Consider the following 24,648-nt stretch of genomic DNA (forward strand, 5'->3'; position numbering starts at 1 on the left):
GAGTTCAGCCTGTATTAGGCGTGGAGCTGACTTAAAAACCTATATGCACCTTGGTTAGGAAAGGGCATGGCGGTGCGGGCCCACTGGATATGTTTGCGGCAGCAGGACGGGCAGCGTGTGGTGTGCCGGGCACCGGGAGGGGCCTGGCCGAGACGCTGCTCGGGGAACACCTCCAAGCCCTACTGCTACTTGTCTGGAAGGCCCGGAGGCCCACTGGGTCGGTGCCCCCAAGCCCAGGCTCTTGCACCCCAGCGTGCAGCCATTGCCCTTTGGGGTTCCTGACGGTGCGTTCAGGTGTGACCTGATCCAGGCGCCCCTGGCTGCCAGGGGCCCCGCGCGTGGGCCTCCGGTCAGCCTCCGTGTTGTCAGCAGGCGCCCGCAGGGCAGAGAGGGGACCCCTGTGCATCAAGGTCAGATGCCGCCCTGAGCGCTCCAGCCTGGGAGTCAGAGCCTGTTTCGCAGCCGCGTGTCCTCAGGGAGGGTGAGGGGCTGCCCGCCGTCTCCGGCTGCGGACCCTCAGACCGCCCTTCACAGCACCCGAGTCAGGGCCCCCGGGCTGGGGCCCGGACCTCGAGACTGGCGCGGCCCCCCGGGGTCTAAATGCAGCCCAGCTGCGGCCCCCTGGGCCATCGGCTCGGCCCGGCACAGCTGAGCGGCCAGGCTCAGAGCAGCAGGTGCCGGCCTTCGCTGCTCGGTGGGAGGCGGGCCCAGGACCGAGGGCTCCCACCAGTGCAGCCAGGCCATCCCCACGGCACAGGTCCAGACCCCCAAGGTCTCCTCCCTCGGGGCTGCTTTGCTCCCGGGCAGGCTCCTGGCTTTGAGCTACTGTTTCCTCAGCCCTTGGGACCTCAGTGGGGACCCAGGGAGGCCCTAAAGGGTCCTTGAGGCCTGAGCCTGCAGACACGCCGACTGCCTGCAGAGCAGAGGTGGGCGGGCAGAGCTCTGGGGTGCAGGTTACACGGGATGCTGTGCACGTGGCACCCAAACAGGCTGTGGCCTGCTTGGCAGGCAGCATGGCCAGAAGCCCTGTGGGAGAGGGGACCGCCTGTCCCACGGCTCAAGCAGGGAGAAGGTGGTGGAGGCTCCAGGGTAGATTCTGGCCCCACAGAAGGATCCTGCTTTGGGTTCCACTGACAGGATGGAAGCTTCGGTGTTCAGAGCAGTCTCTTGAGGCACTGAGCTCCCCATCACTGGAGGCATGCAAGCAGAAGTTGACTTTTCAGAGCAGAGGCTGTGGAGGGCAGTTAATGCTTGGACGGAGGAGTAGGTGGGCTGGGAGCAGCCCCCACCCCGGCCCTCAGTTCTGATTTCTCGTAAGCTACGACAAGATAAAGGGATGTGGCTGAGTGTGGCCTGCACCTCTGTCCTCCGCGCCCCGCTCTGGGGACAGTCAGTCCCTTCCAGCATGGACAGGTGTATGCTGCAGACGCCGCCCACACACTGAGGCGCACCCATCCTCACGCACAGGCCCTGGTCTCCCCCCTCCCCCCACACACACCATACGAGGCAGCTCCCCATTTTACAGATGAGGAACCTGAGGCTCTGACGGCTTGAGTGACTCGCCAAAACGGCCAGGATCCAACAGCAGAGGGAGCATTGCAACCACGTCCGCCCGACCGCAGACCCCTGCAGGCTCTGTCGGGACAGGGTGGAGCGGGTCCCGGCCACGGCCCCCCGGCCCGGCCCTCCGGCCGCAGCCTCCGCCCCAAGTTTTGTCCTCCTTGGGCCCAGGGCGCAGGTCAGCCTGGGGGGACCTGGCGCGAGGTTGGAGACGCTCTTCGGGCAGAGAGATAATGTCCAAGGGGAGCGAGGGACCAGCGCCAGGGAAGCCAGTGGCCTCTGGGGCTCTGGCCGAGGAGCTGCGGGAGGAAGGCGGCTTTATCTCCTGCAGAATTAAATCCCTGATTAACCCTTATCTCCCCAGCGGGCGCTATCTGCGCCTTGGCGCCGAGTGTCCAGACAGACCGTACACGATGATTGATTTCTTAAAGATACGCACGCCTTTCCGATACTCCATTTATTGTCTAAATATTTTTGCTAACATTTCAGCGGGCCCCTTATCGAGCTCAGCTGATGGGCCCCAGTTCCCTCCCCCACGCGCCTCCCGCCCCACATCACCCTATCAGCCGCCAGGCCGCTTGTCTCCGCCGTTTGGGGGGGGGCACCGGTGGGGTGTGAGGACCCTTCCCCCCCGGCTTTCTTAGGCCCGGGGCGGCTGGCAGGTGGGAGTGGGGAGCAGGGTGATGGTCTCCACACTCACAGGACTCTGGGGGTGGACCCCAGGGTGTACACAGAGTGAGTGCACAGAGCCTCCAGGGGTCGGGTCAGCAATGGTTCCTGGGCTAGTTTGCTCTGTGACCTTGGGCAGATCCCTCCCTCATCCAGCTGTGGCTCCCACGGTCCAGGGCTCGGAAACCCAGCCAGCTCCCCAGTTTGCAGTCAGATACCAAAAACCTGTTCAGGGTGGATGGGTGGGTGGATGATGGCGGACGGGTGATGGACGAGGGGTGAATGAATGAATGACCGGATGATTGAATGAACAAGTGAATTCTCAGCCCCAGCCTGGCCTGCGGTGGCTCAATCCATCTGTCTGTCCAGCTGTCCCCCAGGGCTTACCCCAGGTAGCCGTGAGGCCACCAGGACATCAGTGAGACCCGGGGAGGGGCAAGGGCCTTCCTGGGTCCCTGACACCCTCCCTCCTCGCGCCTCAGTCTCGCTGCCCGCAGGTGTCGACACGGGGTCTGAGAGGCGCGGCGGGTGCAAAGGGTTGGCTCAGACCGGCCTCCTGGAGGCTCAGGAGGAGGGATGGCCTGGCCTCAGGGCCCCTGGGACACCTCCCCGTGGAAGAGGGCTGGGGGCCATGGGGGCCGCATCCCTGCTGGCCACACAGCTCCCCTCCCCTACACATACACCTCAAGCCCTTCTCAGCCTGTTTCTCTAGCACTTTCTGCCTCTCTCCTTCCATTGGTTGTTTCTTGCCAGACTCCCGACCCCAACGTCTACACTGGATGGTAGATGGACGGACAGACGGATGGATGGATGGATCAGTGGAGGGATGGGGTAAATGGATGCTGGATGGGTGGAAGGAAGGAAGGAAAGAAGGAAAGAAGGAAAAGGAGGGAGGGGAGATCATGCAGACCCTGGTTCGGTCCTGTGTACACACAGCCACTTCCCATGGCCTTGGGCATCGTTCAGCTCTGTGGGCCTCAGTCTTCATCCGTGAAATGGGTTCTTCACAGGGTCTGGTGGAGCCAAGGACAGAAAGATGGTGGCCTCTGGGAGGGTAAGCAGGACAGGGGGCAGGACTTCTCGGGATGAGCTGAAGGGAGGAGGTGGGTGGCCGCCCGAGTCAGAGCCCAGCCCGGGCCTGCCCCAGCCCTGACCTCCCACGGACCTGCCCTACAGCGGCCCCGGGGGAGGCCCGGGCAGCCCACTGACCTCGTGCAGAGCAGTCCACAGTCTGGCCAGGCTTGGGAGCAGCCTCAGCGGATGCGGCAGAGAGTTTCTGATGGTTCTCGGCAGGCACGGAAGCCACACACTCCCCTCTCTGCTGGGGGAGATGAGCAGTGGTCTCAGACGCACCCAGAGAACTTGCAGAGGCCGCCCGCCCTCTGGGGGCTGCGTGGGGCCGCCCTGCAGCCGGTGGGGGCGGGCAGGACCCGGGGGCGGCAGGCAGTGTGGGCGGGCCTGGACACGGCCCGTCCAGGGTGAGCTGGGCACGGACGCGGCACCAAGCCTGGGGGCGTCGTGCAGGGAAGGCAGCCGAGGGCATGCGGGTCTCTGGTGCCTTTGGCCGAAGGGCCAGGCCAGGGAGTTACAGGTGTACAGGTCGTCCCTCCTGGGCTTACACCCCATTTCAGCGCCCACGGGCGGGGCCGGGCAGGGCGGGTCAGGAACAGGGCCAGCCTCGGCCCAGCGCCTTCGAGCACCAGAGAAGGGGGCGCTGTTCCACGGCTGCTCGGAATTGGAGGGGAAGGGGGAGAAAGCAAGCCAGTAGCCGGGCGGCCGGGTGCCGTGTCCGCCCTCCACAGGGCGCCGGCGGGGCAGGCAGGGGGCCGTGGTGGGTGGCGCCCCTGCAGCTCTGGGACGCCCGGCGGGGAGCCCGGCAGGGAGGCCAGGGACGCTGTGTCCCCAGCCGCCCCCGTGTAAGTCGGGGGCCGGGCCCCTGCCCCTGCTGAGGGGTCCAGGGCCAGGCCGGGCTGGGAGTCGGTGCGAGGCCCCGGCGACCCGGCCCCCGGGGCGGCCAGCAGCACGCAGGCGCTCGGCACCGCGGGCCCGGGCAGCGCCGCCTCCGCTCGGGGAAGTAGCCGGGGAGCGGGGGGTTCTGCAGCGTCAGCACAGCCGTGCGCGTTTTTATCGTGCCGGGAGCACGCTGCTCCAGCGAGCGATAAGCGTTAAACCTACCGGCAGGCTGTCAGTCTCAGTTTGAGGGTTAGAAATATTGGGACGAATAATTAGATTTCATATCGTTACCACAGCGCCAATCGGAGGATCAGGCAGATTAATTTTTTTCACCCTCCTCGGCTCATTAATATTCATTAGAGACTCGGGAGGCCCAGCCCCCCCCGGCCGCGAGCTGCTGGCCAGGTCAGCGCGGCTGGGACACCCCGCCTGGCCGCTGAGCCCCCCGGCCACCCCCAGCAGGAGGCCTGCCCTGCAGCTGGGGTCCCCGAATGTCTGCTAACAGCAGGGTGCTGCCGGCTTTCCCTAAGTTGACAGGTGGCACGTGCTGGCCTGGGGCCCCCGGAGGACCCCTGCCTTCTGGGCCTACACGCACGGTCCTGCTGACCAAAGGGGGGCGGGGCCCCCAGGTCCTGTGCGGTGGCTGTGCCCCAGGTGGGCGTGCTGGAAGGGACGGTTCCGTGCGCGTCGATACCTCCCCGTCCTGGAGGGGCTCAGCTCCGGGGGACAGGCTCTGCCACCCGCCCCCGGCCCCGAGAGCAGGTGTCAGGGCAGGCCGGGTTGGAGCCAACGCGTGGTCCGAGTCACGGCTCCAGCAGAAGGGGCACCACCTGGCGGCCAGTCTCCCCCCGGCCCCTTCTGTGGCCAAGCCACAGAGCTACTCCCCTGGCCAAGGCGCCCCGGCCCCGTTGGGAGTGGTGCCCAGGTGTGCTGGGCTCTTAGGCCTCATCGCGCCAGGTCCCTGAGCCTGCCGCAGGGTGGGGACGAGAGGGCAGAGGGGTCAGCGGGACCCCTCGGGCTGCAAGCTGGTCCTGGGCTCACAGTCACAGTGGGGGAGGCCCGGCCTAGGCCCGCGGCGTCCCGGGCGGGGAGGCGCCCACAGTCTGCCAGAGGCCACCTCTCACACCATCGCCAGGGCAGGACACCGTGGCAGCGCCTGGCCGCCTGTGGCGTTCCCCGGGGCGCACACAGCCACCCTGGTCTAGGTGGCATTTCCAGGTGGCAGCACGTGACACAGGTTCTTCAGGTAAAGGTCCTGATGCGTGCATTTCTGAATGCAAGCCACTTACCTGCATAAACCAAAAATACCCACACGTGGACACGTGCTGTGGCTTTCCGTACAGCGCCAGCGGCTGAGCGGGGGTGCCCCGGTCAGAGCAGCCACCCCGGCCTTGCAGGGCAGAGCCGGGCCCGGGTTCGGCCCCCCGGCCGCGCCCCACAGTCTGTGCCTGGCCGCTCCGTCCTGTGACGGGGGCTGGCCTCCCGGGCCCAGGCCGGGTATTTGCTCTACGGCCGCAGTGGCCCGGGTGCCGGAAACCCCGCAGCCCCTCGGAAGCCGCCTCCCTGGTGAGGCGAGCACCCCCCCCTGCCCAGGCGCTGCAGTGGCCCGGCCTGCAGGCTGCACCAGGGACAGCATGGCTGGGCGAGGCGGTGCCAGCGTGCACGGTCCCCGCTCTCCCCGCCCCCCGCCCCCCCCTCGAGTGAGAGAACGGAGCTGCCCACCTTCCAGGCTGACAGGCCATTTGGGGGCCGGTGTGGGAGGAACGTGTGCCCGTCCTGGCCCGTGACCCCATGGGCTGCCCCGTGACACTCAGCCGACTGCCAGGGAGGCAGGGAGAGAACACAGATCTGGGTGTGAGTCCCTGCTCTGCGGCACCCTGGCTGTGTGACCTCGACCAAGTGGTTTGACCGCTCTGGGCCCGTTTCCAGGAGAACCCGCTGTCCCCGCGTGGACAGGGCCGGCTCCCTGCTGCGTCTGTCGGCAACACAGTGCTGACCCAGGAGCTGCGCGCGGGCTGTGGCCTGGCCGCCCCGCTGGATTCAGGCTCTTCCCTGCATGCCATGCGGGACCCCCACCCGGGCCCATCCTGTGCCGCCCCTGATGAGCCCCCTTCCCCCCCAGGGCCCCGCCCTGACCCTGCTGCTGGAGGAGGAGCCCTGCTGGCTGAGGATGCTGCCGCAGGTCCCGGCCGAGGCCGAAGCCAACGCGGAGATCTACAGGAAGGGTTGGTATCCTGGCGCTTCCCTCGCGGCCTTCCGGCAGTGGGGGGGTGGGGGGGCACTTGGCTGGCCCTGGACTGGCCCTTAAAGGGAAAGCGGCCTTCTTGGGCTGCTCGGGGCCGGGCCTTGGGTCGGGCCACCGCTGCCGCCACGCCCCCAGCGCCCTGATTACAGACGTCGGGCCTGGGGTCTTGGGGACCTGCCGCCCTTCCTGGGCCCAGGCAGTGACTGCTCTCAGGGGCTCTGGGAGACCACCGGGGTCAGCATAGGGCCCAGGCCAGGTGGGCCACAGTGCCGACTCGACCAGGGCCCCGTGCAGTCCAGCTTCCTCTGGGGGAGAGGAGGGCCACGTTCAGACCCAGCCACGTGGGGCCTAGGCCACATCCCCTGCCCTTCTCAGGCCTCTGTTTCTTTGCAAGACTAAAGGCCCAGCCAGGCCTGGCAGCTTCTGCTCCTGCCTCCCTGCACCTTCTAGAAGGAGTGGCCTGAGAAGGAGGAGGGGAAGCAGGAAAGGGTCCTCACCACCCCCCACCCCTTCCCGGTTCAGAGAGCTCAGGCCATCCAGACGAGACCTGGGGCTTCCACCTCCTGCCTGGGTGTGTGTGGATCACACAGCAAAGTGTGGTGCGGTCGTCCATGTGTGTGAGGACCAGCTTGTCAGGGCAGCAGGGCCCCTCCCTCCGCACTGCAGGCGAGGAGGCTCAGGGGGGCCCAGGGGCTGACGTAAGCAGAGTCCAGAGGGGTGTGTGCCCACTGGGAGGGGCGCGTGCCCACTGACCACAGGAAGCGACACATTCCCCTGCGGGGTCCCCACTTGCCAGGACTTCCCAGGGCGGCACACAGCACGCTCTGCTGCACCCCCTGTGGAGGCCAGGCTCCGTCCTCAGGGGCAGCTCTCATTTCAGGAAGGGGCCAGAGGCTGTCAGGGGCGGGCAAGGGACACGCGCCCAGCCCGGCAGAGCCTGCGGGCAGCCCCTCGCTCCTGTCCTCACCTGGGAGCCTCCCTGGCGTGATGGAAGGACAGCACAGGTGCCGAGCCCACATCCGGGAACCAGGCCACGCTTCAGCCTTCTGTGGTCCTGGGGGGACCCCAGCCGCCTCCCACCGAGGAGTTCTCTCAGGCCCCAGACAGCAGCCGAAAGGCACTGGAAGGCCCCATGTTGGCAGCAAGCAGTCAGCCCTGGGTTTGTAAACCCAGCCAGGACGTGGGCCAGTTAGCTCAGCCTGGCCAGGCAGGAGGGGCAAGGTCCTCACGGTGCGGATGGGAGCGAGGTTGCCTGGGGGGTGGGGGGCGGCCTGCGCCTCCCTGGAGGTTTCCGGGGTAGCAGGTAAGCGCGCTGGTGCCTGGGTCGTTGGTAGAGGCTGCCCCCTGCCGGCCACCGCAGGAACAGCCGCTTCTGGCGGACCTGCGAGGAGCAGGTGAGGAGCACGGCCACCCCGGCGCTCTGCTGCCCGCCCCACAGGCCACCCCTCTCCTGGAAACCAGGGCGGCCGTGCTAGCCGCCTTCAGGGCCCTCCCGCTAGACAGGGAGGGGGCAGGCCTGGGGAGCCCCCCAGTGGCCCCATCACAGAGACCGGCTTCACACAGCCACGAGCCCCGGCCGTGGCTCGGCGCCCCCTCCAGCCCCGCCCCAGGCCAGACCTCGAAGCCCTGGTCTCTGAAAGGGGGCAGGAGGGTGGGGCATCTGCTCAGAGGGCCGGCCGGTGGCCCTCCCGTCACCCAGGACTTTGCCCCTGCAGATGAAGCCCTCTGGTGCAGACTCACCAAGCCGGTGCCCGCCGGCGGATTGCTGGGGGTGCTCCTCAGTGCGGCTGAGCCCCGTGGCACCCCCAGCCACCCCGTGAAGAAGGAGCCGGCCGAGCCCGAGTGCCTGGCCCCCTGCCACAGCGACATCCAGCTCCTGCCCCAGCAGGCCGGCATGGCGTCCATCCTGGCCACAGCGGTCATCAACAGTGAGTACGCCACCGGGCCACCCCAGCTCCGTGGCAGCGCAGGGACACCCCCCAGGACCTCAAGGCCCACAAAGATTGGCTACCGCTACGATCTAAGCAGAGGATGTGCTGTGATGGACAAGTGCAGGAGAGCTTGAATGGGGTCCAGGAAGGGGGACGGGGGCAGGCCCCACCCCAGGAAGCCCACCCATGCTCTTCCCCACAGCCAGGCGGGAAGCAGGGCCCCTCAGAGTCTCTCGAGCAGAGGCCGTGCCCGCAGGGGCACCAGCCTGGCCCCTGGCCCAGAGAGGCCACGGCCATGGCTCCGTGTACCCCTAGGCACAGCCGCCAAGTGAGAATACCCGGGGCGGCCTGTCCCTTGCTCCCAGCCAGGACGCACTGAGCCGCGGTGTCACTGTGAGCATTAAATAGGATTTACTCCACATGCTCATCAACATCCACACTGAAGCAAGTGGTCCAGGCTCTGGGGTCACTGAGTGGGGGTCCCAGCCTGCCCCAGGGGCACGGCCACCCCAGGAAGGCACAGGCAGCTGGGGGGTGGGGGTGGGGGGACTCCAGCACAGCGCATCTGATGGAAGTGAGGGTGGCAGCACCTACTTTAACTGGGGTGCTTGGGCCGAGCCCAGCAAGGTCGTCGCGTGTCTCAGGCGCAGCACACACAGGAGGCAAGCGTCTCCAGCAGAGAACTTTTATTTAGCAAAGGCTAGGACCCAGATGCCCCATTGTCCTGCTGCCAGGGGAGCTGTAGGGCTGCGAAACTGGGGAAATTCTGAGGAAGTCCAGCGTGATGAAGGCTTGAGGCCGGTGGAAGCAGCCAAGGCACAGGCCACCTGGGGGCCCTGAGGCACCAGGGACCTGCCACGTGGGGTGGGCTTGGGGTGGGGCGAGGGGGCACCAAGTACATGGCCAACTGCACGTTGCTGGGGGAGCCCGTGAGCATCCTGACCAAGAGATCTCATGGACACTACAGTGGGCCCTGGGGGGCCACGGGCCGGGACGAGGGCAGGAGGCACCAGCCGAGGACCGTGGGGGCCCACCGTGTTCTGGCCACGGACCAAAACCACCAGGGCTAAGCGAGTAGGCTGTGAGGAGGGTGTGGAGGGACACGGTCTGCATTTCTGGGACTCAGGCAGACTCGCAGCACGTCTACACCCTGGGGCAAGTGGCCCAGGATGGGGGCTGAGCCCCCAGAGCCCTCATGAAGTGAAGGCTTGGTGCAGGGGACGGAGAGGGTGGCCATGAGTGAGCAGGACCCCGTCCAGTCACCGAGCTTTCAGGGGAGAAGGGAGGGGCCCTTGGGGCCAGGAAGGCCACCCCACCAGGACACCTGGTGCCCACGGTGGCACATCAGGGTCGGTCAAGTCCTCGGCACAGAGGGGTGAGTCCCCCCTCCTCCGTCCAGGCTGCTCCGATGGGCTCTGGGGAGGCCCAGGTCCTGGGAGGCTTCCTCCCCTTGCATCTGTGGCCGGGGTGTCAGAACCTCACCCTGAAACAGCAGGGGCTTTGCCACCATGCACTAGACCCCTCGCTTACACCCCCAGCCCCCACACGGGCCTCTCCAGCTTGTGGCCTAGAAAAGCCTCAATACAGAATCCGTGAGACGTGCTTTATTTCTTGAGACTCAACCCCTCTGGGCCTGTGTTCTCACCTGCGAGGCGGAGGTTCTGGAAACAGCAGGCGTCTGGGCAGGTCAGCCCCGGGGTGGTGGAACCGTGACCATCCGCACTGAACCGGGGCGGGGCAGGCCGCTGAGGCCCCGGCCCCACGGGCACAGGACCAAACCCACCAACCCAGTGACCCTGCTAACAGAACAGAGGTGCCTTGAAACCCCCACACGGGAGGGAACTTGAAAGGGAGGAGGAGGACTCCCCCTGCTCTGCCCTGGAGGCCCAGGGGAAAGCTCAGAGAAGCGGGGGTGAGGGACGCGTGCTGCCCCCAGCCTCACCCTACCCGGGAGGCCGCCCGGGCAGCTCAGCTGTCGCACTCCTGCCCACGTGTTCAGAGGTTCACGCACGGGGGCTCCCTGTGCACCTGGCCACGCCTGCCTGCTCCTGTGAACACACGTGTGTTCCTCCGCCACGGCGCCCAGGCCTACACCATCCCTCACGCCCCCACACAGCCGCCCGCAGCAACGTCCCGCAGGCATATGGCCACGCTCCTTCCGTGGACACCCGATGAGGCTACGGTGTGTCTTCTGGGGCTCACTGATGGGAGGCAGCATGGGGGCCAGCCTGGGGGGTTACTCAGCCCCGCCCACGCGGTCCCTTGGCATCCTGGACATCTACAGGAGAACCCAGGTTTATAAAAGGACAGAGGAGAATGGGCAGCAGTGACCAGGAGAGAAGGTTCAAGTCACAAACCTTACTTGGGATGTCAGCGGGGGGGGGCGGGGGCAGTCAGGGCAAAGCCCTCATTGTCTGGAGGTCCACTCCTTGCCTGGACGGCGGGCAGCCCCCTTCAGGCTGAGCCCACTTCTCACCCCCGCAGAAGACATCTTCCCCTGCAAAGACTGTGGCATCTGGTACCGGAGCGAGAGGAACCTGCAGGCCCACCTCCTCTACTACTGCGCCAGCCGCCAGACCACCGGCTCCCCCGCCGCAGCCACCGACGAGAAGCCCAAGGAGACGCACCCCAACGAGCGCATCTGCCCCTTCCCCCAGTGCCGCAAGAGCTGTCCCAGCGCCAGCTCCCTGGAGATCCACATGCGCAGCCACAGCGGTGAGGCCCCGCCCCCCTCCCCTCCCGGGCCGCCCCGCCCCCTGTGGGCCCGTGTGGTCCCCCTGCACACCGCAGGGTTGCTCCCAAAGCACGTGGCCCACCTGTGATCATCAGGATGGTCAGCTGGCGGCAGGGCCCTTGCCGAAGTCCCAGGAGACCACGGGCAAAGGAGGCAGGGCTTTAACCCACCCCCACCCCCGTCACATCCTAAGTCCCTGGGCAGCCGGGCTCCGCGGCCCAGCCCTCACTCAGCCTCGTGCTCCAGGAGAACGCCCCTTCGTGTGTCTCATCTGCCTGTCAGCCTTCACCACCAAGGCCAACTGTGAGCGGCACCTCAAGGTGCACACAGACACGCTGAGCGGTAGGTGGGGCCTGGGAAGGGGATGGGGGGGGGCACTCCACCCCAGGGCCCTGATACCACAGCCTGCCTGCAGGTGTCTGCCACAGCTGTGGCTTCATCTCCACCACAAGGGACATCCTCTACAGCCACCTGGTGACCAACCACATGGTCTGCCAGCCGGGCTCCAAAGCCGAGATCTACTCACCAGGGGCCACACACCCCACCGCCAAGCTCCCCGCAGGTGAGGCCCCGGGCTCCCCATGGGGACTGGGAAGGGATGGGGTTGGCACGGAGGGCAACCGGGGGTCAGTTTCATTCTTGGCCCTCCACCACCTCTACCCAGCCCAGCTCTCCCCTTCCCACCCCACCCCTCCTCAGGTCTGGCCCAGGTAGGTCCTGCTCCAGCCCTGAAGTGTGGCCCCTGGGGTCTCCCTGCAGACAGTCTGGCCAGCTTTCAGCAGCACACGGCCCTCCATGGCCCCCTGGCTTCCACCGACCTGGGCCTGGCGCCCACCCCATCGCCAGGACTGGACAGGAAGGCTCTGGCTGAGGCCACCAATGGAGAGGCCAGGGCGGCCCCGCAGAACGGGGGCAGCAGCGAGCCTCCCACAGCCCCCAGGGCCATCAAGACAGAGGCTGTGACAGACGAGCCCGAGGCAGAGCCAGGGCCCCCGGCCGCACCGAGGACCCCCTCGCCACCCGGCCCTGCCCCTGCCGGGGTGAAGGCGGAGCTGTCCAGCCCCACACCGGGCTCCAGTCCGGGCCCTGGAGAGCTGGGGCTGGCGGCCGGCGCGCTCTTCCTGCCGCAGTTCCCCGCGGCACCCCCAGCCTCAGAAATCCTGGCCAAGATGTCGGAGCTGGTGCACAGCCGGCTGCAGGCGGGCGCCGGGGCACAGGCCGGCCTCTTCGCAGGGGCCCCCAAGGGCGCCACGTGCTTCGAGTGCGACATCACCTTCAACAACGTCAACAACTTCTACGTGCACAAGCGCCTCTACTGCTCCGGCCGCCGCCCGCCTGACGACACGCCCCCAGCGCGCAGGGCCAAGGCCCCCCCAGCACCGGTCCGTGCGCCCGCCGGCCCGCCGCCCCCCGAGGCCGACTCAGGGCACGCATCGCCGAGCTCCGGGGCGCGCGAGGACGAGGCAGGGGGCGCGGCCACACCCGAGACGGAGACCGAGGCCGAGGGGGGCAGCCGGGGCCGGGAGGGCAGCCCAGGCAGCCCCAGCCCGGGCGGGGGGGCGGACGAGGACGACGACCCCCGCCGGACGCTGTGCGAAGCCTGCAACATCCGCTTCAGCCGCCACGAGACCTACACGGTGCACAAGCGCTACTACTGTGCTTCGCGCCACGACCCGCCGCCGCGCCGGCCCGCGCCCGCCGGGACCCCCGGGACCCCCGCGCCCGCGGCTCCGGCCTTGCCCGCGGCGCCGCCCGTGCGCACACGCAGGCGCCGCAAGCTGTACGAGCTGCACGCGGCCGGCCCCGCCCCGGCCCCGCCCCCCGCCTCCGGCCCCGCCCCCGCGCCCCTCGGCCCCGCCCCGGAGCCGCTCTCACCCCGGCCCGGGAGCGCGAGCGGGCGCGGGCTCGACGCCACCGACGGCCCCATCGACTTGAGCAAGAAGCCGCGGCGCCAGGCGCCTGTGCCCGCGCCCGGCCTGCCCGCCCTGGCCGACTACCACGAGTGCACGGCCTGCCGCGTGAGCTTCCACAGCCTCGAGGCCTACCTGGCGCACAAGAAGTTCTCGTGCCCCGCCGCCCCCCGCCTCCTGCGCGCCGCGCCCGAAGACGCGCCCGCCCCCGCCGTCGTGTGCCCCTACTGCCCGCCCAACGGCCTGGTCCGCGGCGACCTCATCGAGCACTTCCGCCTGGCGCACGGCCTGCTGCTGGGCCAGCCCCCCGCCGGCGCCCGGACACCCTCGCCCCCCGCCCCCCGCGACGGCCTCAACGGCCGGGAGCTGCGGGAGCCGGCGCCCGGCGCCCCCGACGGCAGCCCCCGGCCCGGCCCGCCGCCCGCCCCGTCCCCGGAGACGGTGCCGCCGCAGCCCCCGCCCCCGCCGCCGCCCCCTTCCCACTCGGACAAGGGCGTCCAGACCCCAAGCAAGGGGACGCCAGCGCCCGCGCCCCCCGGCAGCCACAGGTACTGCCGCCTGTGCAACATCAGGTTCAGCAGCCTGTCCACCTTCATCGCCCACAAGAAGTATTACTGCTCCTCGCACGCGGCCGAGCACGTGAAGTGAGCGGCCGCCACACTACAGACGGAGGCCGCGCGCGGGGGCTGCCGGACCGCGCCGCCGGGACTATTGGCACTTAATAAAGAGGTTCAGTTTGATGAGCACAGTAGTGGAGCCACCGAGTTGTCTGAGCACAGGGGCCCTGGGGCCGGGGGGAAACGCGCGGGGCCAACTCTGTGGGTGTGGTCTGCGCACCCAGCACCACCGTGAGCTCACGCATGCGCCCCTGCAGCCCACCATGAGCAGGCCCCCAGCCAGAGTCTCGGGGTTCGTGGGGCTCCAAGCGGGACCCGACCCCAGGCCAGTCTGATGCCGCAGCACGCCCTGGTAAGAGCTGCCCTCCGGGATGCCAACAGGGGAGGCCGAAGCTCTGTGGTCGCCAGGGCTGGTGGGGAGAGAAGGGATGATGATGCGTACCTGCGGGGCGGGGGGGGGGGGGGGGAGAGAACCAAGGCCACTGCAATCAGGGGGCCCCAAATCCTGCAGTGGGGGCGTCGCATGGCAGCTGGGGTTGCTACAGCACGTGTGAGCCAGGAGCCCCCACCCAGTGTGCGGCGCCGAGGCCGGGGCCGTGAGAACCGCACAAGGCAAGGTGGGACCCGCAGGGTGCTGGGCCAATCCCAAGCAGCGCCCAGCCACGTCTTGCCAGTTTGCGGCTGGGTGGCTGCCGGCGCCCTGCAGCCTGGTGTCCCTGCTGGAGAACCCCCATCGGCCCTTTCCCACCCTTGCTTGAAGCAGCAGCCTTTCTTCCAAATCCGGTTTCACCCAGCAGCCTCTGGTGGAGAGACGCGAACTCTGACCTCTGGCCTTCCCGCGTCCAAGGTGCTTCCTGCCACCTGCCCAGGTCCCCCTCCCTGCTCTAGGCACGTTTCTCTGCCACCCAGCCCTTGTGCGGCCAAGGAGCCTGTGTGGGCGGCGGCGTGCACAGGCCCCTCCCAGGTCCTGGGGACGGTGCCGGACGGGACAGGGCTGCTCAGCCCAGGGCCCTGCGGTCGGAGCTCCCACCCCTCGCAGGGCTGGCTCTAGGGAAGTCGGTTGAGGGAGGGCCCCAGGGGAGCCAGCAGCCTCCCTTGAGGACGCCCTGGCACCTGCCATCCTGGGCTGGGTGGGGCGATGCCCACGACCCCTCAGCCCGGCTGCTCATTTGCACTGTTGCGCATGAACTTGCATGGAGATCTCCAGAGGCCTCGCCTCCAAGTCAGACTACTGAGCGAAGGCAGACGTTACCCGTGTCCGCGTATACTGTCATTAAAAAATTAAACCTAATGCAGAATGAATGCCACGGTGTGTGCATTGTAAAACGTGTTAGAAGGGTGCTGGGGAATGCCAGGGACGAAAACGCATGCTACAAGGGGAAAGCAGCAGCACAGACGGCGAGATGGGGGGGCAGGCACGCAGAAGCCTGGCTGGGGCCACACCGAAAGGGCCTTGGTGTCTGCCTGTAGGGGGGGGGGGGGAGCTGTGCTCCCTCACCCTGAAGCCGGGCTTGGCGCCTCCAGGCAGCACCACATGCACCTCCTTAAGGTCCTGCCCGTGGGTCCTGGGTCACATCACCCCCACTGCTCTCCCAGCACAGGCCCGTGTGGTCCAGTGTCCCCAGTCCCAGGCGCTCCCCCCATTCCCCCTCACCCCCCTCACCCACTGCTTCCAGACCAACTGGGGCGCCTGGCAGGCTCTCCCTCTGGGGACGGCTGCTGTCTCCATGCCTCCAGTCACACCCTGCCCGACGGACCAGCCACCGCCCCGGCTGCCACGGAGCTTCCCACTGTGGTGCTCGGGTGGGCGAGCGGCCACTTGGCCCGACGCCCCGCCGCGGGCTTTCAGGCGCTCCTGCCACAAAGAGGCGGCCCCCAGGCCCCGGGCCGCCGGCACGCCCCACGGCATGCTCTGGCTGGCACCTCGCCGGCCAGGGTCTGCTCCCCGGGGAGGGCTGCCCCTCACGTCACACACCTCTCAGCTTAGGGACCTGGCCTGACCCTCCAACCTGACGCCCTGTCGTTTCCCCCACAACGGTGGTCACTCTTGGGACCCTGCCCCCTCGCGCCTCCCCCCACAGGCCCTGCCTGCCTTGCCCTCTGCCTCCCGAGCACCTGCCATCTGGCCTGGCACTGGCAGGGGCACGCAGGCCGCTGACGTCACAAGGAATGAAAGACGAGCAATCAGGTGAGTGAGCCCCAACACCAGCCCCATCTGTCCACACCCGGGACGCCTTCCAGATCCTGGTCCCGTTCTGCTGCTGGTCTGCCTTCGCTGCCCCCCGCACCTCACCAACTGCTTCTGCCCGGAGCCGGCTGTGACCAGGCGGTGCCCTACCACACAGGTCCTTGGCACATGCTGCACATGGCCCCATCCCCTCCTAACGGGCCATCCACCCAGGCCATCGCTATCCACTGTCCCTCGCATCCCACTGACCATCGCCGGCTGCCGGCACGCCCAGTGAGGGGGAGGGGAGAGCCTGACTCTGGGAATTGCCGCTGGCGGACACCCCTGACGCCAGGGGTCAGCAGTGCCTGGTTTCCATGGGCCAGCAGGTCGGGCAACAGGAGCTTGCTGCCCTATCAGGGGCTCCAGCCCGGCCCAGTCTGACAACCCTGAGTCCCCCCAGCAGGGGCAGGGAGGAGCTGGAGGGAGACAGGTGGGGTGGGACGGAGCCCGGGAGGGGAGGGCCCAGGCTGGGGCAGGGCCTCTGGGGAGGGGGAGCACCGGAGAAGGCGGGCCACGTGGGAGGTATGGCTGGGGGACTTGCCGTGACATGAGCGACCCCTGTGCTGGGCGCATACACACCCTCGGCCGGCCAGCCTCCCATCTGCCGCCAGGGGCGCCTCTGAACCCAGGGCCCCAGCCCTGCCCGTGGGCCCACCCCTCACTGCAGGCAGCAGCTCCCTGTGCCCCCCCTGTGCAGCCAGAGCCAGCCTCTCTCTCCTCCCGCAGCCACCCCGCCGCCGCTGGGGGCCGGAGAACACCCCTGAGGCAGGGCCCTCCCTGCAGGGCTGGAGCAGGCCCTGGCCCAGGAGTCTGCTCCCGAAGAGCCTTCTCTGCAGGTCTGAGTAATGCACACACGGCAGGTGCTCAGAACCGGCTAGCCCCTTTCTTCTTAGCCTGACAGGGGCCTTTGTCACGCATGCAGGGAGGTGGTGGGGAGGGGACAGGCCCAAGTGTCAGCCCTTCAAAAACTGGGGTGGGGCGATGAGGCCACCCCGCCCTCCACGGAGCCCACACGTCCCAGCACCCCAGCCTGCGGCCATCATCGGCTGAGCCTCCAGAAGCCCCGTCGACCAGCATGGGGCGGGGCAGGGGGGACAGCAGCTCCACCCACAGACCTGGAAGGGAGGGACCCCCTAGGCCGAGTGGGGCGCCCCTCCCATCCCGAAGTACAGTCTCCGCAGGAAACAGCCTCCTAAGCCTCCAAGCACTGCTCATCGAGCTGTTTGAGGTGCCAGAGTGCACTTCCTGCCCGTTAATGCCCCGCGGGGACAAGCCCCCCCACCCCCGTGGGTGTTAGACTCCAGACCCCGTCAGGGTAGCCAAGACCCTCTCAAGGCCTCACCGTGTTGGTTAACGGCTGGGATCTGCTAGCGGCCACGCCACCGGAGAGCGGGCTCCTGGACAAATGCGCTCGTACGGGGGGGCGGGGCCTCCCTCCCGCGACTGCTGGGTTTGCAGGCGGCTCTGGGCCAGCGGGGGGCTCGCTCTCAGGGAGCAGCAGCTCCTGCAATCACAAGTGTGGCCGTGGCCCACGGCCTGTCACTGCCCACCTAGTGGCTGTCACACGCGTCCCCGGACTGTACAGGGGGCATCGTGACGCAGACCTAACAGCCTGAGCACCTGGTGCCCGTGCCACCCAGCCGGCCCGGGGAGGCCACACGCTCCCCGGTGCAGAACAGACACAGAAGCGGCTTGAACGCCGCCACCAGCCTCCGCGTGTCCGCGCACCACAGCCCAGGGGCCCTGCTGCCACCGCGCCAGGGAAGGCCGGCCACCAGGGCCGTCCACTGCACACCTTCCCGAGGTCAGAGGCCAGATCAGTGGAAGTTAACAGAGAACTAGAAACTGAAACTCGAAACTTTATGCATACCGAGACCCAAAATATTTTACAAGCTTTGTTCAGCAGGAGGAATGCAGGGGGCCGACGGGCTGGCTGTGTGCACCAATTATGCGCCGCAGAAGTGCAACGACGCGCCATACTTCCAAGGACTCCAAACACATAACCTTGTACAACCACAGAATCCGAGGAGCAAACTTCTCAGAGACACAGGTGACCTGGACGGCCCTGCCAGGGCTGCCCAGCACCCACCTCGCCAAGCCCATCGGAATCAAAGCGGAGGCTTCCCGGTCACGGGAGAGCCGAGCCCCTCAAGGCATAGGGCAAACCCCTTGCCCTGCTCACGTGGGCTGCTGTGTGAGACCCACCCAGTCTCTGTGACCGCCGCACGGGCCCAAAGCCATGCCAGGTCGCTGTGGTCTCCCGGGTCTGTCACTTCTTCCACCACAGCAACCCAGATGACCCGAAGCCATCCCCAGCACGGAGGGGCCCCGCCAGCCCCAAACCCAAGAAATTCCCAGCAGCCCTCAGACCAACACTTGGGATTCCATCCTTAGCTGCTCTCCGGTCAGGCCCGCGGCCAGCAAGGCAGCTGACCCCCCGCCCGTCCTCAGCTCAGCCCAGACAGAACCCTCCCAGACCAGGAGCACAGAACGCACTCTGAGGACAGGACTTGCTCCTTCAAGCGGACCCCCCACCCCAGCGACGAGCCCGCGAGGCCTATCCGTGGGCCGCTGTCCCCACAACGGGCACAGCTCCAGCTACCTGCTCCCAGAGGGCAGAGCACGGAGCACGGCGGGCGGAGAGGAGAGCCAGCCTGGTGCCCGGCCACTTACGGGTCAGCGGGGAGTCTGCCGCCACAGCCCATGGCCTGCCCCCCACCCTCGGCCAACACACGCTACATGGTTTCTGAGCCCGTTAGCGGGGACATGGCACCCCCTGCCTGTGACCATGGTGGCCACAGCCGCCTGGGTTATCTCGTGGTAGCAGGAGCTCCTCAGACCCATGGCTGGGGCTGCATATCCCTCTGTTTTTCCAGGCGTCCTGAATGTCACTGCACAGTCCCCCAGGGACCCCTGCAGCGACATCGGCTTGCAGGCAGACTTCTAACCCTTTACGACGAGAAGGCAACCCTGGCTCCCCGCAGCTGACGTGGGAGCCCCTTATCACGTGGAGATACGAGCCAGGGCCAGACCAGCCACTTCATTAGGTCCCGCTTGAAACAGAGGCGGCTGTAGGCCACACGGGAGTCACATCCCGACACTCCAGGGTACGCCGGGGCTGGCCCGTGAGTGAGCGCAGAGAGGCCTCAGCAACGCCACTAGCAGGGCAACGCGGGGCAACGCAGGGCACGCACGCAGCTGCGGGTTTGAGCACAGCAGCAGGTACGGGAGAGCGGGTGACGCAAGCTGCCGGCATCCTAATCCGCAGGACCTGAGGACGCTGCCTACTCAGAAAGGGGGAATCAAGGTTGCTGGTCGGGGGACCGTGATGTGGGGAGACCGTCCCTGAGGGACAAGCACGCGCAAGCCCTGGGTGAGCTGTCCGGGTCAGACACAGGAGCGAGCCTCCCGGGGACCCAGGCCCGGCCGGGAAGGGAGGAAGCCGGCCACACGGTGGGGGCTGCTGTGCCGTATCTGAGCCCAGACGCACGCAGACTCCACGTTCCTGCCCGGGGTTCCCTGAGGCAGCAGTGAGCCAGAAGCTGCCTGGAATCCTACAGTGGACAGAGCTCAGTCGTGCTCCCCCCGCCCCCCATCCCACCCCCTGCTCGCCCCTCCTGCCCACCCCTGCCCACCTCCCCACCTCCCCCCCACCCCCCGCCGCGAGCTCTCCCTGCAGGCATCTGCAGCCCCAGAGCCGCCATCCAATCCTCATCCCCCTCAGCTGGGAACACCGAAGGTGCCTCCCCTAGGGGGGGCGTGGGGGCAGACAGAAGCGCCCCCCGAGATTCTCTGTGCTTGGATCCGAAGGCGGGGGGGCGGGGGGCACGCAGCCCACAGCAGCAGCAGGGCCAGCTGACTGGCCGGACACTCCAGCCACCCGACGGGGGACAGGGGGGAGAAAAAGGAAATGCTGTGTCCACCTGCCTTCCCATCAGTGTGTGTGCTCAGAGGGTGCCCCAGGGGACCCAAGGGAGGCCCCACACCCCTCCAGATGCCCCACAGCTACAGGAACACGGCGGGCGCAACGAGCGGACCGCAGCACGGGTACCGGTCTTCCTTCCCCTGCGCTCCCTGGAACAGAGCCCAGTTTGGGTGGAAAACGTCGCTCATGAAGCAGTAAGAATTACGGACCCCACGGAATCTCTGCGTCACCGTCTCTTTGGCAATCCGCGTGCCGAACCAACCAGAAGTGCACAGCGGCCTCGTCAGGGAAAAGGCCCAGGCACGGGCAGAGCACCGAGCCCCTGACGGGTGTGGGGACTGTGGCTGCCTGAGCTGAGGGACAGGGGACAGGGGCCCGCGCTTATCCAGACGTGCGGAGCAGGGAGTCGTTTCCGAGAACGTGAGTGGCTAGCCTGGTCCTTCGATGAGGGCAGGTGACAGTGTCTGCTGAGCCTGGGCCTTCCCGGGAGAGGCCCAAGCTGGAGAAGCCTCGAATCACTGAACAGCTTCTGGGCGTGTGAAGCCTCGCTGACACGACGGGAAAGAACAGCAACGAATGCTACGTTTTCTGTTTTTATGTTGTGAGATGAAGACGTTTCCCTCTGGAAGCCGGGGGCCCGTGCACAGGATGCTACAGAATCACACGTGGGTAAGAGTCACCCGCCTGCAGCAGACAGATGCGGGGGACGGACGGACGGCGGTGGCTTCTCTTCGGAAAATGATGGAGTCCGGGAAACAACAAAGTCACGCTTATAAAGAAGGAAAGAAAACCAAATGCCGTCAACCCAGGATTTTAGATCCAGTGAAAAGATCCTTCAAGAACCAGACCCAAATCGTCGTTTTGCGACACACAAAGGCAGGAAGTGAGTTTGTGAAGCTGTTCGTGGAAGGGAAGTGAGGCCTGTGGGAACGTAAAACCCAATTCTCCTCCTGCCTCAGACTGGGCGCTGCCCTTGCAGGACGCACCCCCATTTCAGAGCAGCCAAGCCCACAGCGGGAGCCCGCCACCCGCAGATGCAGCCGTCACCGCCCTTCCCAGGGGACTCCGCTCTCACGGACAGGAGACTGGGGCTCAGGGAGGTGAACGCGCACCGTGGGGGAGTCGGGACGCCGTGACCCTCACCCGGGGAGATCATCAGTACCCTTCCTACTCAGGGAAGCCGGGTGTGACGGTGCGCAGAGGCGGCGCTGAGGCGGCGCTCGGCTGGAAGCTGGCCCTCGCCGCCGGGAGCAAAGCTGACCGCTCTGCGGAGGAGAGAACCAGACGGTCTGGCGGGGCTGCCTGAGTCACCGAATTGTGGGAACCTTCGGGGGCTGAACCGCTGGGCACTTGGCTCCCCCGGGACGGGCGTGGCTGGAGGGCCACGGGGCCTGGGGCCACAGGAAGCCTCTAACTCCATCTTCTGCACGGCCCCCCGGGGTGCTGGGAGTGAGGACACAGGACCCGAAGTCAGCCCGGACGAGGGGCTCTGCGTCACCTGCTGCTGAGCCCCTCCGCACACGGTCCCCTTCCCCCCGATGCGTGTCCTGGGGCCAAAACCACAGAGGTGTGTTTTCTCCCAGCTCCAGGGGCCGGAGTCTGAACTGAAGGTGCGGGCATGGCCGCCTCACCCCGAAGGCTCCAGGCCTCTCCTCCCGACGGCCAACGGCTGTCACGCCTGGTGCCCCCCGGCATGCAGACATATCACTCGGCCTCTGCCTGTCCCTTCAGGGGTGGTCTCTTCTGTGCCCCTCCACTTTTACTGGACCTGGGGCCACCCTCATCACGGATGACCTCACCCCAATCCTTCCTGCAGTCACGTCTGTGAAGCTCTGTTCCAAATAAGGGCCCATCTGAGGCTCCAGGTGGCCGTGAACTTGGGAAGACACCATGCGGCCTGCTAGTCCCCGAGGCCCCGCGAGGAAGGAGCCTCCCCTGCTCCCCGGGGACCTTCGAACTTGGCAGGAGGCCACGCCTTTGCAAATGGACAGCCTCCAGCCAGTCCCTGGAGACCCTGCTGCGGATGACCCGCCGGAGCGTGAGCGTCGCACGCCAGGCCATGCGGGTGCTGAGCCCTCACACCCACGCTCGTGGACACAGCCACGGCACAGCAGTAGGGACACGGGGAGAGGTCTGAGGCCTCCTCGACACCAGTGGTTTCCAAACCCTGCTCCCAGGGCCGTGGTGGTCGGTGGGGCGCTGCGGGGACCCTGGGGAGGGGGAGGCAGGTCTGCTCAAGAACGGCTCTGTCTTCCCGCTGCCCACAAGAGATGGCGCATGGTTTCCCTTAAGGAGGGTGCCCGCAGCTGGCAAAGGTGGGAACCGGACGGGCCACTCGCTGGCGAGCATCAGGTGCACAGAATGGCGGTCTCCGCCTTCCGTGAGGCCGCTCACGGCCTGGACCTCGCGTGTTATCCTGGCCGCCCTTCAGCGAGGACCCCGCGTGCGGACGACACATCTCGTCCTCACTCTTTAGCTCCTGGAGTGACGCTGGCACAAACGTCCACGTGCAAGCGCTTGTGTGGCCGCGTGTCTGGTTTTGCCTGGTGGACCGCCGGGTGGGGGCCTGCTACCCCCTCGACCCCGCAGCTGCGTCTGACGTTCTCTCGGCAGGTGCTCATGCACGCCTGCCCTGGCTCCTCCTTCCCGCCGCCGCTCTGACCTGCGGTTCCCCGACGGGTGGTGACGGGAGCGCCTTCTGTCCCTGTCCCTGCGTGATCTCTCGCTCGTCCCTACGATCTTACGTTCACTTTGAAGGTGAGAAAACAGACACTGAAGATCATCAGCGTCTAAAAGTCACAGGAACGACTCTGGCCTCAGACACCCCGCCGTCCCCACCGCGGCCCCTCCCAGCCGCCCGACTTCAGGCGAGCGTCTGCAGGGCCCTCCGTGCCCTCTCCAGCCCCGCAGCTACCGAAGGAGCAACCTCGTCCGCCTCTGTGGTCAGAGGGCAAGTCGGGCCCCAGAAGCCACGGGTGGAGACTGCTCGGCGATGGGGGTGAACACCGAGCAGAGCTGGGACACACCTGTGCCCACAGACAGATTCTGGGTGGGCTCGGGGGGACAGGAGAGGAAGACGTCACGGCAGACAGGTGACCTCGGCGGGGCCTCCGTGGCCTAGGGGAGCGAGCGCCAGTCCAAAGCCTGCCTCCCTGAGCCTCCCACGCCTGGTCTGTAAAGTGGGAGAGGCCCCCTGGCCCCACAGGCACTGCCACCGGGGCCACAGCACGCTGGCTCCAACCACACCCTCCCAGCTCGGTGGCAGGCAGACCGTCATCCTCAAAGGCCGCTCTTCCAGGACAGCACCCATCACTTCCTGCCCCTCGGCGGCCCCAGGACCCAGAAACTTCCTCCCGCTTGGCATCAGCTGCGGGGCCCTGGGACCCTCCCTTACCTCGGCTCAGAGCAGGACCACTGCTCGGCTGACCCCTGAGCGCCCGGGGCCTGGGGGTCTGCCTGCCCACTGCCCCGTATCTGGCCGCCCACCCCGGGACCTGCAGCCGGCCCACGGCCTGTCCGCAGGGGTCAGCACTGGGTCTCAGAGTTGGACACTGGAAAGGACGAGTTCCCAGAGCAGGATCCTCAGACCCTGGAAATCCACAACCCAGAGAACGGTCAGCAGCCGCTCTGGGTTTACATGGGCCCTGACCTGTCACTTTTGTTTTTCCAGACTGTTCGATCATTTTGACTTCCCAAAAACACATTTTAACACCGAAAATATTAGGAAGACATAACTAAGAGAAGACAATTTCTCACAAGAAGGTAAGTCAGCTTCGTGAGGTCCCCAACCTTTCTTTTCCTCATTTCGCTGCAGGGGAGATGCTCCCACGGAAGCACAGGTCTGCGGGTCAGGGTTTGGGAACATGTGACCCCTCTGAACGCTTGCAGACCCCACCTGGTCTTACAGAAGAGGAAACAGAGGGTCCGAGTGGTTAAAGGCGTGGTCAGCGGCAGTGCCAGGAGGGACGCCCCCTGCTGCTCCAGCTGCATCACCACTGGGCAGACAAATCCCGCCGCTTGGAGCCGGAAGCCAGGACTCTCACACGACAAAGAGGAGGTACCACTCAGGGTTTCGAAATGCGCTAAAACGCCAGAGCAGAACACGATCAGTTTCTCGGCCTGAACCAGGTCCCGGGTCAGCGTCGACTGCACAGAGGCGTCGTCGTGAGGACCGCCCTGTAAAATGCCGCGGCTGTGACTTGCCAGGCACTCCATCACGTTAGGTGCTCAGTGGCTTAGGTTTGGGGACACTCGGCGGAGCAGTGGCGGGAACTGCTGGGACGCCCGGGGAGCGCTGCTTCCCACGCCCGGCCCGGGCGCCACCACGGGTGCCCCAGGGGAGGACAGACAGACGCGCAGGGCTCCGGGGGCCAGGGCGGCCCCGCTGCAGGCGCTGGAGAGAAACCGCCGGCCGCCTCCGGGCCCCGCCACGTGGCCTTGTCTTGCGGCAGCTGCAGGACACGCACCGAGGCCCTATCACTTCAGACGGCGCATCACCGCTCCCCGCGCGCACACTTCACCCCTGCACCGGAGGGGGCTCCCCAAACACGTGCTGCACTTCTGGTCGTCACGCCAGAGCCCAGCCCCTCGGCGGCCGCAGGGCAGGGGTGTCGCTTGCCCCGCTGGGGCCTCACACCGCCACCTGAGGGTTCGCACTCCGCAGAGCGTCACCACCCCCACCCCACCCCCGCTTCCTTACAGCCACACCCGCTACCGAAGGCGACTTAAATGCCCCTTGGAGGTGACAGTCTTGTCCAAGAAGCCAGGGGAACACACGTCTCTCCAGCCACAGTCGGCGGGGAGGAGGGGGGAGGGGGAGGGGCTCCAGCACCTGTGGGAAAACAGATGTGGGCGGAGCGTCGTGCTGAGCACAG

The 24,648-nt window shown here is 67.1% G+C and overlaps 1 protein-coding gene and 1 long non-coding RNA gene across 3 annotated transcripts in view; one reads left to right on the top strand and one right to left on the bottom strand.

Annotated features, from left to right (window-relative positions):
* Positions 1 to 13,750, top strand: part of ZFPM1 (zinc finger protein, FOG family member 1) — a 60,753-nt gene extending 47,003 nt beyond the window's left edge. The window contains exons 5-10 of one of the 2 annotated variants that reach the window (XM_039226692.1): positions 6,305 to 6,407; positions 8,143 to 8,355; positions 10,843 to 11,073; positions 11,339 to 11,434; positions 11,508 to 11,654; positions 11,792 to 13,750. In XM_039226692.1, the coding sequence (XP_039082623.1) occupies positions 6,305 to 6,407; positions 8,143 to 8,355; positions 10,843 to 11,073; positions 11,339 to 11,434; positions 11,508 to 11,654; positions 11,792 to 13,650 (2,649 nt within the window). In that variant the 3' untranslated portion in view covers positions 13,651 to 13,750. The remainder of the gene's footprint in view (positions 1 to 6,304; positions 6,408 to 8,142; positions 8,356 to 10,842; positions 11,074 to 11,338; positions 11,435 to 11,507; positions 11,655 to 11,791) is intronic. The other variant, XM_039226694.1, reaches the window with a different exon arrangement.
* The window catches only part of LOC120228390, a 30,039-nt gene continuing 7,430 nt past the window's right edge, over positions 2,040 to 24,648 (bottom strand). The window contains exons 2-3 of the long non-coding RNA XR_005527490.1: positions 3,439 to 3,547; positions 2,040 to 3,242 (exon numbers count right to left, since the gene is read on the bottom strand). This is a non-coding gene — a long non-coding RNA (uncharacterized LOC120228390). The remainder of the gene's footprint in view (positions 3,243 to 3,438; positions 3,548 to 24,648) is intronic.

The sequence above is a fragment of the Hyaena hyaena genome, unplaced genomic scaffold (genome assembly GCF_003009895.1).
Source record: "Hyaena hyaena isolate Hyena2069 unplaced genomic scaffold, ASM300989v1 scaffold_1, whole genome shotgun sequence".
In the NCBI taxonomy this organism is placed as follows: Eukaryota; Metazoa; Chordata; class Mammalia; order Carnivora; family Hyaenidae; genus Hyaena; species Hyaena hyaena.